The sequence below is a fragment of the Arachis stenosperma genome, chromosome 2 (genome assembly GCF_014773155.1).
Source record: "Arachis stenosperma cultivar V10309 chromosome 2, arast.V10309.gnm1.PFL2, whole genome shotgun sequence".
In the NCBI taxonomy this organism is placed as follows: Eukaryota; Viridiplantae; Streptophyta; class Magnoliopsida; order Fabales; family Fabaceae; genus Arachis; species Arachis stenosperma.
In genome coordinates, this window is record NC_080378.1 from 88,791,017 (window position 1) to 88,806,901 (window position 15,885).

General features: G+C 36.4%; 1 protein-coding gene and 1 non-coding gene across 3 annotated transcripts in view; both read right to left on the reverse strand.

Annotated features, from left to right (window-relative positions):
- Positions 1-880: 880 nt before the first annotated feature.
- The window catches only part of LOC130959019 (3-ketoacyl CoA thiolase 1, peroxisomal-like), a 35,515-nt gene continuing 20,510 nt past the window's right edge, over positions 881-15,885 (reverse strand). Inside the window, exons 8-16 of one of the 2 annotated variants that reach the window (XM_057885256.1) lie at positions 4,629-4,699; positions 4,228-4,335; positions 3,728-3,805; positions 3,427-3,559; positions 2,869-2,965; positions 2,524-2,647; positions 1,975-2,083; positions 1,732-1,815; positions 881-1,066 (exon numbers count right to left, since the gene is read on the reverse strand). In XM_057885256.1, coding sequence (XP_057741239.1) covers positions 1,020-1,066; positions 1,732-1,815; positions 1,975-2,083; positions 2,524-2,647; positions 2,869-2,965; positions 3,427-3,559; positions 3,728-3,805; positions 4,228-4,335; positions 4,629-4,699 — 851 coding nt within the window. In that variant the 3' untranslated portion in view covers positions 881-1,019. Of the gene's footprint in view, positions 1,067-1,731; positions 1,816-1,974; positions 2,084-2,523; positions 2,648-2,868; positions 2,966-3,426; positions 3,560-3,727; positions 3,806-4,227; positions 4,336-4,628; positions 4,700-6,793; positions 8,143-8,234; positions 8,323-15,885 lie in introns of those variants that run through there. The other variant, XM_057885257.1, reaches the window with a different exon arrangement.
- Positions 12,152-12,259, reverse strand: LOC130963966 (small nucleolar RNA R71). The gene has a single exon (XR_009080081.1). It is a non-coding gene; the product is annotated as a small nucleolar RNA R71 (small nucleolar RNA).

Consider the following 15,885-nt stretch of genomic DNA (forward strand, 5'->3'; position numbering starts at 1 on the left):
AAATTGAGATTTAACTCGTCAAACATGCAAACAAAACTAAAAAGTTCATCACATGTCAGCATGTTAGATTTCAGTGTCTCGTAACTAGTGTGGAAACCATAAAAAACAGCCACAATAAATCGCATCAATCATAATAGTTGATAATAAATGTCAAAACTTTCTATTACTTGCATCTTTTTTCTACTCTCAAGATTCATCTACCGCTGGACACGACATTTAACACCACCACCGATACTATATAATAGACGGAGATAGATCCACTCAACTCTTTCTCTTGATTTTTTTGTATTTGTCAAATGTCACTTGTAACTGAAACTCTTTTTCAATTGCTTCTGTGTGTATTTAATTCATACCAATGATAACTCTTTCACCGGAAAATTTAATGTCTGCCACATACACTCAATTGTTGAGAATGAGCATTAATTTTCTTTGACCATCAACTACAGAGGTTATATTTTTCAAAATAAAAAGATTACCGCGCTTCATTGAAAAATTCATGCATCATAAAACTTCTTAAACGCAAGTATGAAAGAAGGTGAAAACTCACACGCACTTATGTTCATATGAAATTCTTAGTTAAGAAGCATTACATAATTTAACATGTTTAACTAAATTATTATCTAATAATTTTTAATTATCAAATTTTACATAAAAACAACTATAAGTGAAAAAAATTGACACACGTTGTTTCCATGTGTGAATTGTTATACGATAGTAATGATAATAATATTGAGAGTTATAAAATCCAGTTTCTTTATTTTGATCCAAACCAAGAGCCCAATCACAATAACTTAATTTTAACAAGTTATATGGAGAACAAGTATTTACAACAAGAGTCAAGAGAATACATAAATATATATTTATTTAACTTTTCTCTACATGGAAAATTGAATATAATGTTCTAAGTTTCCCTAGAGCATTTAAAGTTGAGTCCATTTATTTGTAGAACCTTTCAATTGAAACTGAATTCAAAATAGAAAGATTTGAAATGTGTTCTCTGTCTAGCTAGGCTTGCGTCTTCAAGTGTCTCCCCTTTCAAACACAGCAGCAGCTCCCATACCTGTCCCTGAATGATGCGCCAAAATAATGTTATATATTCAGTAAGGATGGAGATAGGAAATGCTTATTATTTTTTGTGTGGGAGAGAGCTGAGTACATCTTACAATGATGGGGAAGAGATGAGTTTTTCATTGCTATGGTGTGAACAAATCGGTCCCTCCGATTTGTTTCATTTTTTAAATCAACAATCACAAATCGGATGGTCCGATTTGTGTTTTTGAAAATAAAAAAATTTTTACTGTTCAAATCGGACAGTCCGACTTCTATTTCAAAAAATAAAAAAAATTAAAAATACAAAACGGATCATGCGATTTGTAGTTTTTTTTTATCAAACAAATCGGAGGGTCCGATTTGTACTTTACTTTTTTTTTCAAACAAATCGGACTGTCCGATTTGAATAAAACACCATATAAAAAAAACACCTAATCTTCCCATAACAATGTATTACACATATATTTATACAATATAAAAAAAATTAGCCGATAGGAAACATTATAAAATTAAAATATTTTTTATTTTAATAAATACATTAAAAATTTAAATTTTGTATACTTTTTCTAAAAAAAATCGAATTAATAATCTTAATATATATCATTAGTAGAATATATTTTATGAATTTAAAATCTAGATTACATAACTAAATCCTAATTATTCTAGCATCAGCATCATCACCTATGCACATTGAGATTACACCAAAGCGACAATCCTTGCCACGACGCTTCATTTCATGCAGTAAAGTTGCAACACAACGTGCACCTAACACACACACACACGTAATAATCAACATAAAATAAAATTGAAGCACGAAAATTCCAGAGTTGTAAAGCATGCAAGCGTCACGAATTAAAAGTCAACTTATGTTCATCATGAATACGGAAATACATTAATTCTAAGTGTAAAATTTGTAAATGTTACCCGTAGCTCCCAGAGGATGCCCAAGAGCAATGGCGCCACCATTGACATTCACCTTTTTGGGATCAAGTGCCAATTTCTTGCAGCAATAAACAAACTGAGACGCAAATGCCTTCACAATATATACCATTATATTATTGGTCATAAGAGTATATATAGTAAATACTTGATTGTGTAAATAAATTAAAAAATACAGAAATTCTTAAAGACCAATAACTTTTTATCAATTTTAGTCGGTATTTAATCCGTATACATATTAAATTATTTTTAATAAATAAATTTAACTAATTTATGTGTATAAATTTTAATAAATATAAATACAAATTATATTAATTTATATATATAAATTTTGATAAATATAAATACTAATTATGTAATTTTTGTGTGCAAATTTTATAATGTAAATATAAATTATTATTGGCCATGTAGTATTTCTGAAAAAAAAAATATATACATGAAAGTTAAAGGCAGAAAAAGAAAAAGAATATTTTTACACGTAAGTATCATGGACATTGATATAAAACAAATTACAATAAAATCGATTCTTATTACCTCATTAATTTCAAACAAATCAATGTTGCTTAGGTCAAGACCAGCAGATTCCAGTGCAGCTGGAATTGCATAAACAGGACCAACCCCTTTGACAGCAGGGTCTACTCCAACAGTAGCAAAACTCCTACAACAATATTGAACTCAATCAGTCATCATTTGAGCCATGATGATTTCCAATTTTCACATACATTAACAATTATCAGATAATAATGAATGAAAACGAGGTTTATATCATGTTTGAATAATCATCTCTAGCTTTTTTATTGAAATAAATATTAAAAAATAACTATTTACATGCATGGTACATATGGTGTATTGAGGGTTATATATCCAAATCCTCATTACCTGAAGATTCCGAGAATAGGGAGCTTCCTTTGCATAGCCACTCTTCTCTTCATGAGCAGCACTGCTGCAGCACCATCACTAACTTGGCTAGAATTCCCTAAATTGCAAAAACAAAATAATAATACTAAAAGAATGAAATTGAGATGAAACACGTACACTCCTTTACATATATGTAGTTTTTAGCAACATTTATTTAATCTGAAACATTTATATTACTAAAATATAATAGATTAAATCTTGTTATTGAATCAACCACCTTCAAAAGTACATGAAAAAATTTAAAATTTAAAATTCTGTTAATTTGTTAGAATAGTTTAAAATTTAAAATTCTATTAATTTATTTTACTTTTATGTATGTATATAGTTAGCCATTCTTTTTTATTTTTAATTAAATAAAAAAATACACAAGTTCCTTTTACATACGTACACTCTCAATTTTATTACTTGTTAAAATTAAACTTGTTAGAAACATAACTAGTGGCTAATTAACGTGACATTTGTATAAAAATATTACTAGGTATGATAATTAGTAACAAAATTAACAAATTCTTTTAGCACCTGCTGTGGTGGATCCATTCTTTTGGAACGAAGGCTTAAGCTTTGCAAGATCCATCAGAGTTGTGTTTGGTCGGATACAATCATCAACACACACTACAATTTTCTTCTCCTCTCCAGTTTTTGGGTCAACAATCTTTGGAGAGAAATCATTATTAGTAATTTAGTGGTTGCATATACCATTAGGATGTGTTTGTAACCTTTGGATTTCCAAACACAATAGTTCCAAATTGTTTCCTTTACAAACATACCCCTGTCTAATTCACAAGAAATTAGTTCATGTTGACAGTGTGTTTATATGTACCTTAGTAGGAAGAGGAATGATTTCTTCTTTGAATTTACCGGCTGTTGTTGCAGCAGCAGCACGCTTGTGAGACTCAACCTTTATTACAAAAATTAAAAGGGTTTAACTAGCTAGGTACCTTCATATAATCTTTAATTTACATTGATTTTTAGTTTAAGATGTATCTAGGGCTAAGGCTATGCATATATGTCAGCAGTAAAGTAATTTTTTTTGAAGGTATTCATAGAAAAATTCTAAATTCTATCTTATTTTTTTAAATGCAATTAATTACTAAAACATTCAAAGTGTAAAAAATACCAAGTAACATAAATAGAATAGTAGGAGAGAGCGTATATCCTTTTTGCTAATTATTTAATTATATTACATATACACAATTTTAGTGAAGAAAAAAATAAAATATTTGTTAGTATTGATTTAAATACAATATAAATATAAAAATGTTAACAACCTAATATTTCTCTTAAATTTATACTTTATTATTATTTGTCACATTTACTTACAGAAGCTTGGTCTTGCTCCTGCCTTGTGACACCATAACGTTGTGCGAGATTCTCAGAAGTAATTCCCACTGGAAGAAGAAAATCCTGGGCTTGTGCCAAGGTTTCCACCTGTTATTTAAAATCACATGATAAAAAGTTCCAAGATGAATAATGAAAAAAAGAATTTTGATTCTCTAAATTTTAAATTTTTATTTTAAAAAATAAAGTGTGATCTTTTATTTTTGAATGATTTTTCTTATATTTTTTTTAGTCTCACCTATAAAATAAATGATAAGAGATTATTTTTTATTCTCTAAAGTGAAATTCAAAATTTAAAATATTCAAATCCAAAATGGTAGAGAAGGTTATATGTGAGAATTTCGAAGACTCAATACTACATCATAGATAAATTATATTATTACTTTTGGGTTACTGTTACGGATCGTTGTAATGATACTATCTTGAGTCATATACTCCAATCCTGCTCCAATGCCTGCATCATATAACAGGAATAAAGTTGAGACGTAGTCACGGTTAGTTAAGACTTTTAGCACTTTTCAATAGTGTTTTTATTTTTTAATGTGAATCAAATTCGGAACCTTTTTCCCTTGCGCCACATACATTGCTAATTGAGTCACATTGAAATGATTGTGCTCGATAAATTCGTTTCGTGTTAATTACTTTTGGCTAGTTAGTATAGTTAGGCTTAAATTAGTTTGATAAATTTTTATTTTTTAAAATTAGTTAATTTTTTATTATTTAAAATTAGTTTATAAAAATTATTTTTTTAAAATTTATATTATTTGATAAATTAAATTAAAAATAATTTTTAATAAGCATAAGTAATAACGAACAAATGTGTTTGGTAAAATAATTTTTAAAATTTAAAATATTATAATAAATATTAATATATGATTTAAATTTAAATATTAATTAATGTATGAGATTATATTAGATTTTTTAATTTTAATAAATACAAATTAATTTTAAAAAACTCTTTTTAAGTGCTTTTAAAAGCACCCCTAATTTTAAAAGTTACAAACATAATTACATAAATTTTTTATTTATTAAACCTAAAATAAAGTATTTATGCTTTTAAAAAGTACAAACTTCTATTTTTCTAAAAAAATTTATTAAATTAAGTCTTAAATATAGGTTTATCTGTTGTTAGAGTGGATCTAAAAACTTTAATAGAGGGCTGAATTTTATATAAACTTTTTAATTTTTGTGTATTAATAAAAATAATTTATGCATGATATGTAGCTATTGAACTAAAAAAAAGTTTATTGAGATATAAAAATAATGTTAGAATTTTTTTTAAATAGTTTCATATTTGATATGATAGTTAATAAAAAAGACACAACAATATTAATAACACTTTATAAAATAAAAAATAATAATACTGTAAAAGTATTTTTAGTTAAAAATTTATGACATATCTCAATAATTGAAATTGATTCTTTTAAAAATTTTAAAAACTTAAAGACAAATCATAAATGATTAATTATTTCAAAGATATTAGTAATAGAATACAATATACAAATTTTAAAGTAAAATGATAATTGCAATAAGATATCATTAAAAAAGATATGGTAATTTAAAAAATTTTTCTTTTGACAATATTAAATTTAGAAAAAAATTTAATTTTTTTAATAAAAAATATCTAAAATACACATTATAATTACCAAAACAAAAAGATATAAATTATTAGTAATTTTTATATAATAATATGAATATTAAATATGTTAATATTTTATATTATTAAAAATCAAATAAAATTTTATAAAATAAATATAGAAATAAATATATAAAAGTTAATTTTAAAAAAATATAAAGACTTTAGTGTACATGTTAAATTATTTAAGTAAAAATTATTAATAAGTAAAACAATTGAAACTTAAACTCATTATATAATAAAAAATAATAATCACATATAAATTTACTACATTATATAACATTTTTTATTTTTTTAAGCAAATATTTTATAGGGTAAAAAACCATATTAAGCCAAATGAGTGAAAAAATAACGTAAATACGCCAAAGCAAAAATCGTTTCAGCAATAAGCCAGACCGCATTTTTATATAATTCGAACCAGTTTGGTTCGAACTCAAAATGGTAGTAAATCGAACCTGGTTAGTTCGAATTAGGTTATTTTTTTTGGTAATAAATCGAACCAACCTGGTTCGAATTATGAATGAACGTAATTCGAACCAAGGTGGTTCGAATTATAGAGAGAGAGGGTTTCCGTGTAATTCGAACCGGGCTGGTTCGAATTACACTAATCATAGGTCGAACCAGACCGGTTTGAATTAGTGTGAGACTGATTGAGCTGTGTATCTATGGACGAGGCAGATCCGAATCGGCCAAAGAGGTGCGGCCTATGTCGCCAACCCGGCCTATGTCACCAATCATAGTTCGAACCAGACCGGTTTGATTGTTTATGAATAATGCAACACTATCCGTAGATGCACAATTTAATAAGGAAAAAATAAACACTAAACTGTTTCAAGATTCGTTGATCATACAAAGTGAATGTCCCACAAGAGAAATAAAAAAAAAACATAGGTGAACAGAGTATAACATAATAAAAAAAGTACAAACCACTATCATACATGATTGAACTTTAAAGAAAAAAATACATGAAACGTGAATCATCTAAACAGATGCGACCCAGTACCACAGCGACGGGGTACCCGTGCCCTCTGACCTCGGCGGATAAACGGCTCCTCATCCTCGATGTCATCCCCGTCATCCGGTGGGGCAGGCTGTGCTGGTGGCGCAACATGCAGGGGTGCCGCCGAAATCCCTGCGACAGACTCTGATGCAGCGGTGAAGGCGGATGGAGGAGTACCTCCGAGACAGAACTGGTGACCAGCGGATGAGGATGGAGGCTCATTCAGATCAACATCTAACGGGGCCTGTGTGCCTGAGGTCTGACCACCACTGCGCGGAGTCGCATCCCCCTGCATGATGGCGGTGATCTCCTCAAGGAAGCGTGGACTCCCAAAGTCCCCAACAAGCGTGTCTGACCCAATGAAGTCTGACCACTGTGATCCGGAGATGCGCCAAGGTGTCCCCCCCTGCTCAGGCTGGTCATCGGCTGGCACACCAACGAAGTAATCTCCAAGAGGGCCTGATCCAAGTACAGCGTCACCTGTGTCAGCCCCGGCACCCATCCCTGTACCATACCACTCACCTGCATGACCATGATCGTGTGTGGTAGTACCAGCAGATGCAGCAGCCCCTGAACCACCCCCACCAACGTGCCGATGCTGATCGTCGGTGTCGTCCCCATGGTCAGCACGACCCCTCGCCCTACCTCGCTGGCCTCGTCCTCCGCCTCTAGCGGGACCGGCGTCGTAATCATCGTGCACAGCATGGTCAGGCCACCTCCACTCACGCTGGCTCCTCCGTGTCCCCACACCCATCCTCCTCTCAACCCTACGCCTGTCCGGCACGTCCTCAGGATGATCCATGTCTGGAACTCGCCCCGGACCCCGCTGTGAGGCCTCTAATGGAATAGGAACTGCTCTAGGATCCCCCAACTGCAACTCCGGAGACAAGAACCTCTTCCCATGCTGACGCCACCAGTCAAGGAACGCATGCGAAGGTCCGGGGTCGCCTACAACGTCGAACCTCAGCACACAGTCCTGACGAGAGTCCCAAAGGAGATGCCACCTCTGCAAAGTAGACGGGAACCATCGATCGCCGCCTCTACCGTCCTTGGACATCAAAAAGTCAATGTTCAGGGCGGGATGTGGAATGGGCTGAACCCCACCAAACTGCGGAAGAACACGATCTATCTGATGCCACTCTATCACAGCAAAGTAGATCAGCGCCGTCACAGAGCGCCACAACGCCATATGCCTAGGCTCCAAAACCTCTGGATGCACAACCTGAAGTATGTCGGGAGTACTATACGGCATCCATAGAAACTGCAAAAGGAACTAACCCTTGTCAGGGCAACTTTACCACACAACTAGAAATGCTAGATTCTAAAAGGATACTTGTTAAGTAGCATACTCACCTCCCCATCCTGTAACCGGTCTATCCTGAGCCTCCACATCTGCACTCTAGGACCCTTCTCGCTCCCGGAAGGGTTGTAACCTGACCATCTGCACCATACACATTTGTTACTGATGAGCGGATAATTTATATACTTTTTGGCATTGTTTTTAGTATGTTTTTGGTGTGATCTAGTTAGTTTTTAGTATATTTTTATTAGTTTTTAGTTAAAATTCACTTTTCTGGACTTTACTATGAGTTTGTGTGCTTTTCTGTGATTTCAGGTATTTTCTGGCTGAAATTGAGGGACCTGAGCAAAAATCTGATTCAGAGACCAAAAAGGACTGCAGATGCTGTTGGATTCTGACCTCCCTGCACTCGAAGTGGATTTTCTGGAGCTACAGAAGCCCAATTGGCGCGCTCTCAACGGCGTTGGAAAGTAGACATCCTGGGCTTTCCAGCAATATATGATAGTCCATACTTTGCCCAAGATTTGATGGCCCAAACCGGCGTTCAAAGTCACCTCAAGAAATCCCAGCGTTAAACGCCGGAACTGGCACCCAAATGGGAGTTAAACGCCCAAACTGGCATAAAAGCTGGCGTTTAACTCCAAGACAAGTCTCTACACGAAATTGCTTCATTGCTCAGCCCAAGCACACACCAAGTGGGCCCGGAAGTGGATCTTTATGTCATTTACTCATTTCTGTACACCCTAGGCTACTAGTTATCTATAAGTAGGACCTTTTACTATTGTATTAGTAGACTTTGGTAGCTATCTTCTAATTTTATGCTATCTTAGATCATTTGGGAGGCTGGCCATTCGGCCATGCCTAGACCTTGTTCTTATGTATTTTCAACGGTGGAGTTTCTACACACCATAGATTAAGGTGTGGAGCTCTGCTGTACCTCGAGTATTAATGCAATTACTATTGTTCTTCTATTCAATTCCGCTTGTTCTTTGTCCAAGATATCACTTGTTCTTCAACATGATGAAGGTGATGATTGACGCCCATCACCATTCTCACTCATGAACAAAGTGACTGACAACCACTCTTGTTCTACACGCATCTGAGGCTTAGTGAATATCTCTTGGATTCTTTAATCGGAGTCTTTGTGGTATAGGCGAGAACTGATGGCAGCATTCAAGAGAATCCGGAAGGTCTAACCTTGTCTGTGGTATTCTGAGTAGGATTCAATGACTGAATGACTGTGACGTGCTTCAAACTCCTGAGGGCGGGGCGTTAGTGACAGACGCAAAAGAATCACAGGATTCTATTCCGGCCTGATTGAGAACCGACAGATGAATTCCGCTATGACCGTGACAGGGGCATATGCAATCGCTTTCAATGAGAGGATGGGAGGTAGCCACTGACAATGGTGAAACCCTACACGAGCTTGCCATGGAAAGGAGTAAGAAAGGATTGGATGAAGGCAGTAGGAAAGCAGAGAGACGGAAGGGAAGGCATCTTCATGCGCTTATCTGAAGTTCCTACCAATGAATTACATAAGTATCACTATCTTTATCTTTTATGTTTTATGCGTTCATCACCATCATACATTTGAGTTTGCCTGACTAAGATTTACAAGATGACCATAGCTTGCTTCAATAGCAACAATCTCCGTGGGATCGACCCTTACTCACGTAAGGTATTACTTGGACGACCCAGTGCACTTGCTGGTTAGTTGTGTGAAGTTGTAGTGATCACAATTTCGCGCACCAAGTTTTTGGCGCCGTTGCCGGGGATTGTTCAAGTCTTGAGCAAGCTTTTGGTAACAATGCCTGAGATTGTTCAGTTTGGACAACTGACGGTTCATCTTGTTGCTTAGATTAGGTATTTATTTTTTTCGAAATTCTTGAAGATGAATTCTAGAGTTTCATGATGATTTGTTGAAATCTGGCTGGCTGAGAAGCCATGTCTAATCTGATTGGACCGAGGTTTCAACTTATCACCACAAGAGCTTGTTGATTTTCATCAATTTTGCTTTTGGAGCAGTGATCTGCTAAGGCTTGGCTGACCTTTGGTCATGTCTAGTGTTTTGGACCGAAGCTTTCTTTGAAAGCTTGGCTGGCTGTGAAGCCATGTCTAATTCCTGGACCGGAGTCTTAGACTAGCATTGCACTGATTCCTGGAATTCTCATTAAGAATTTTGATATCTTTTTCCACTTAATTTTCGAAAAACACAAAAAAATTTTACAAAATCATAAAAATCAAAAATATTTGATGTTTCTTGCTTAAGTATAGTGTCTCATCTTAAGTTTGGTGTCAATTGCATGCATTCATTCATGTGTCTTAAGGATCTTCAAATAATTCTTGATGATTTCTTACTCTGATCTTTGAATTCTTTTGGCTTGAGTGTTTATGTGTCTCATATAGTGTCAGTAGTATACAAACTGCTAAGTTTGGTGTCTTGCATGCATTGTTAATTGATTCTGGTTGCATTTTGATTATTAAAAATCCAAAAATATTTTTAATTTGTGTCTTTTCAAGTCAATGATACAGAGAATTGAAGATTCAGAACATACTGCAGAGGAACTATACAGAAAAAGCTGAGCATTCGAAAATGCCCAGTGAAGAAGACAGACTGGCGTTTAAACGCCAGCCAGGGTGCCTGGCTGGGCGTTTAACGCCCAAAAAGGGTGCATTTTGGGCGTTAAACGCCAGAATGTATACCATTCTGGGCGTTTAACGCCAGGATGGTGCTAGGGGGAAGATTTTGTTTTCAAAATCAATTTTTTTCAAGTTTTCAAAGTTTTTCAAAATCAAATCTTTTTCAAATCATATCTTTTCAATCAAATGTTTTCAAAATCAATTTCTTTCCTTTTTCAAAGATACTTACTAACAATTAATGATTTGATTGAACATTTTTTTGCCTTTTCTGTTGAGGAAGGTTTTATGTTTGAATCATATCTTTTCTTGTTAGGCAAGTCACTAATTTTCAAAATCAAATCTTTCAAAATTGTTTTCAAAACATATCTTTTAAAATTGTTTTCAAATCATATCTTCTCAATCACATCTCTTTAAAACTAATCATATCTTTTTAACCTCATCTCTTTTTCAAAATAGTTTTCAATCAAATCTTCTTAATTTCTAATTTCAAAATCTTTTTCAAAAATCACTTGATTTCTTTTGCACTTTGAATTTTCGAAAATTATCAATCAAATTTTCAAAATGTTTTCAAAATCTTTTAATTGAATTTTCGAAAATTCTCTTCCCTCCTTCTCACATCCTTCTATTTATGGAGTACTACTCCTTCTTAATGCACAATTCGAACCTTATCTAATTAAAGTTCGATCTTCTCCTTCTTCTTTCTATTTCTCTTTTCCTCTGACACCTCAAGGAATCTCTATACTGTGACATAGAGGATTCCACATTTTCTTGTTCTCTTCTCTTTCATATGAGCAGGAACAAAGACAAAGGCATTCTTGTTGAAGCTGACCCTGAGCCTGAAAGGACCTTGAAGCGAAAAATAAGAGAAGCCAAGGCACAACTCTCTTTAGAGGACCTGACCGAATTCTTCAAGGAAGAAGAACCCATGACAGCCGAAAACAACAACAATGCCAACAATGCAAGGAAGGTGCTGGGTGACTTCACTGCACCTACTCCTGATTTCTATGGGAGAAGCATCTCTATCCCTGCCATTGGAGCAAACAACTTTGAGCTTAAGCCTCAATTAGTTTCTCTAATGCAACAGAATTGCAAGTTCCATGGACTTCCAATGGAAGATCCTCATCAGTTCTTAGCTGAATTCTTGCAAATCTGTGACACAGTCAAGACTAATGGGGTAGACCCTGAGGTCTATAGACTGATGCTATTCCCTTTTGCTGTAAGAGACAGAGCTAGAATATGGTTGGATTCTCAACCTAAAGAAAGTCTGGACTCTTGGGAAAAGCTAGTCAATGCCTTCTTGGAAAAGTTCTTTCCACCACAAAGATGGAGTAAGCTTAGAGTGGAAGTCCAAACCTTTAGACAGAAGGATGGAGAATCCCTCTATGAAGCTTGGGAAAGATACAAACAATTAATCAGAAGATGTCCCTCAGACATGCTTTCTGAATGGAGCATCATAGGTATTTTCTATGATGGTCTCTCTGAACTATCCAAGATGTCTTTGGATAGCTCTGCTGGAGGATCTCTTCATCTGAAGAAGACGCCTACAGAGGCTCAAGAGCTAATTGAAATGGTTGCAAATAACCAATTCATGTACACTTCTGAAAGGAATCCTGTGAACAATGGGACGAGTCAGAAGAAAGGAGTTCTTGAGATTGACACTCTGAATGCCATACTGGCTCAGAACAAGATATTGACTCAACAAGTCAATTTGATTTCTCAAAGTCTGTCTGGAATGCAAAATGCACCTGGCAGTACTAAGGAAGCTTCATCTGAGGAAGAAGCTTATGATCCTGAGAATCCTTCAATGGAAGAGGTGAATTACCTAGGAGAACCCTATGGAAACACCTACAATTCTTCATGGAGAAATCACCCAAATTTCTCATCGAAGAATCAAGAGAGACCTCAACAAGGTTTCAATAATAATAATGGTGGAAGAAACAGGCTTGGCAATAACAAGCCTTTTCCATCATCTTCTCAGCAACAGACAGAGAGTTCTAAGCAGAATACCTCTGACTTAGCAACCATGGTCTCTGATCTAATCAAAACCACTCAAAGTTTCATGAATGAAACAAGGTCCTCCATCAGAAATTTGGAAGGACAAGTGGGTCAGCTGAGCAAGAAAATTACTGAACTCCCTCCAAGTACTCTTCCAAGCAATACAGAAGAAAATCCAAAAGGAGAGTGCAAAGCCATAACCATGGCTGAATCTGGAGAGGAAAGAGAGGAGGTGAACGCCACTAAGGAAGACCTCAGTGGGCGTGCACTGACATCCTCTGAGTTCCTCAAGGAGGAACCATGGGAATCTGAGGCTCAAAATGAGACCATAGAGATTCCATTGGACTTACTTCTGCCTTTCATGAGCTCTAATGAGTATTCTTCCTCTGAAGAGGATGAGTATGTCACTGAAGAGAAAATTGCTAAATATCTTGGAGCAATCATGAAGCTAAATGACAAGTTATTTGGAAATGAGACTTGGGAAGATGAACCTCCCTTGCTCACCAAAGAACTGGATGACTTGTCTAGGCAGAAACTGCCTCAAAAGAGGCAGGATCCTGGGAAGTTTTCTATACCTTGTACCATAGGCACCATGACTTTCAAGAAGGCCTTGTGTGACTTAGGGTCAAGTGTAAACCTCATGCCCCTCTCTGTAATGGAGAAATTAGGGATCCTTGAGGTGCAAGCTGCAAGAATCTCATTGGAGATGGCAGACAACTCAAGAAAACAAGCTCATGGACTTGTAGAGAATGTTTTGGTTAAGATTGAAGACCATTACATCCCTACTGATTTCATAGTCCTAGAGACTGGGGAGTGCATGGATGAACCATCATCCTTGGCAGACCCTTCCTAGCCAGCAAAGGCTGTGATTGATGTTGATAGAGGAGAGTTGATCATTCAAGTGAATGAAGAATCCTTGGTGTTCAAGGCTCAAGGATATCCTCTGTCATCATGAGAAGAGCATGAAGAGCTTCTCTCAAACAGAGCCAAGCAGAGCCCCCACAGTCAAACTCTAAGTTGGTGTTGGGAGGCCACAACCAAACTCTAAGTTTGGTGTTGAACCCCACATTCAAACTCTAAGTTTGGTGTTGGGAGGTTCCAACACGGTTCTGAGCATTTCTGAGGCTCCATAAGAGTCCTCTGTCAAGCTAATGACATTAAAGAAGCTGTTGGGAGGCAACCAATGTTTTATAGTTAACTATTCTTTTGTATTTTATCTTTTTTGTAGGTTGATGATCATAAGAAGTCACAAAAACAATGAAAAAAGCAAAAACAGAATGAAAAACAGGAAGAAAAACAGCACACCCTGGAGAAGAAGTGCGGCGTTTAAAACCCAGTAAGCCTAGCAGTTGGGTGTTTAACGCCCAGTCTGGCACCATTCTGGGCGTTTAACGCCAGAAAGGGGCACCAACTGGCGTTAAACGCCAGAAAAGGGCAAGAACCTGGCGTTAAACGCCAGGAATGGGCACCAGCCCAGCGTTAACGCCAGAAATGGCTCAAAACGTGATTTTGAGCAACTTTTGGTGCAGGGATGACCTTTCCTTGACACCACAGGATCTGTGGACCCCACAGGACCCACCACCACTCTCTCTCTTCTTCCCCATTCACCATCACCTCACCTTCCCCAAAAAACCCTTCACTATCAAATCCCATCTTTTCTTCACCACTCACATCCATCCTTCATAAAACCCCACCTACCTCACCATTCAAATTCAAACCACTTTCCACCAAACCCACCCATATGGCCGAACAACCTTCTCCCCTCCCCTATAATACCCTTCTCACTCCTTATTTTCACACAACTAAACACCACTTCCCCCCTCTTGGCGAATACATAGCCATCCCTTTCTTCCTCATTTCTTCTTCTTCTACTCTTCTTTCTTCTTTTGCTCGAGGACGAGCAAACATTTTAAGTTTGGTGTGGTAAAAGCGTGCTTTTTTCATTTTTCCATAACCATTATGGCATTCAAGGCCGGAGAAAACCTCTAAAAGGAGGAAAGGGAAGGCAAAAGCTTCCACCTCCGAGTCATGGGAGATGGATAGATTCATCTCAAGGGTGCATCAAGTCCACTTCTATGAAGTTGTGGCCTTGAAGAAGGTGATCCCCGAGGTCCCCTTTTCACTCAAAAAGGGGTGAATATCCGGAGATCCGCCATGAGATCCGAAGAAGAGGTTGGGAAGTTTCACCAATCCATTCAACAAGTCGGAATCTTGATTTCAAGGTTCATCAAGTCACTTCTATGAAGTGTGGCCTTGAAGAAGGTGATCCCCGAGGTCCCCTTTTCACTCAAAAGGTGAATATCCGGAGATCCGCCATGAGATCCGAAGAAGAGGTTGGGAAGTTCTCACCAATCCCATTCACAAGTCGGAATCTTGATGGTTCAAGAGTTCTATGCCAATGCATGGATCACCAAGAACCATGATCAAAGTATGAACCCGGATCCAAAGAACTATCTTACTATGGTTCGGGGGAAATACTTGGATTTTAGTCCTGAGAGTGTGAGGGTGGCGTTCAACTTGCCTATGATGCAAGGAGATGAACATCCTTACACTAGAAGGGTCAACTTTGATCAAAGGTTGGACCAAGTCCTCACAGTTATATGTGAAGAGGGCGCACAATGGAAGAGAGATTCAAGAGGCAAGCCGGTTCAATTGAGAAGGCATGACCTCAAACCCGTGGCTAGAGGATGGTTAGAGTTCATACAACGCTCAATCATTCCCACTAGCAACCGGTCCCACTAGCAACCGGTCCGAAGTTACTCTAGACCGGGCCATCATGATCCATAGCATCATGATTGGAGAAGAAGTGGAAGTTCATGAGGTCATAGCCCAAGAACTCTACAAGGTGGCGAATAAGTCCTCTACCTTAGCAAGGTTAGTCTTTTCTCACCTCATTTGTCACCTCTGTTATTCAGTTGGAGTTGACATAGAGGGAGACATTCCCATTGATGAGGATAAGCCCATCACCAAGAAAAGGATGGAGCACACAAGAGACCCCTCTCATCAAGAGATTCCTGAGATACCTCAAGGGATGCACTTTCCTCCACAAGACTATTGGGAGCAAGTAAA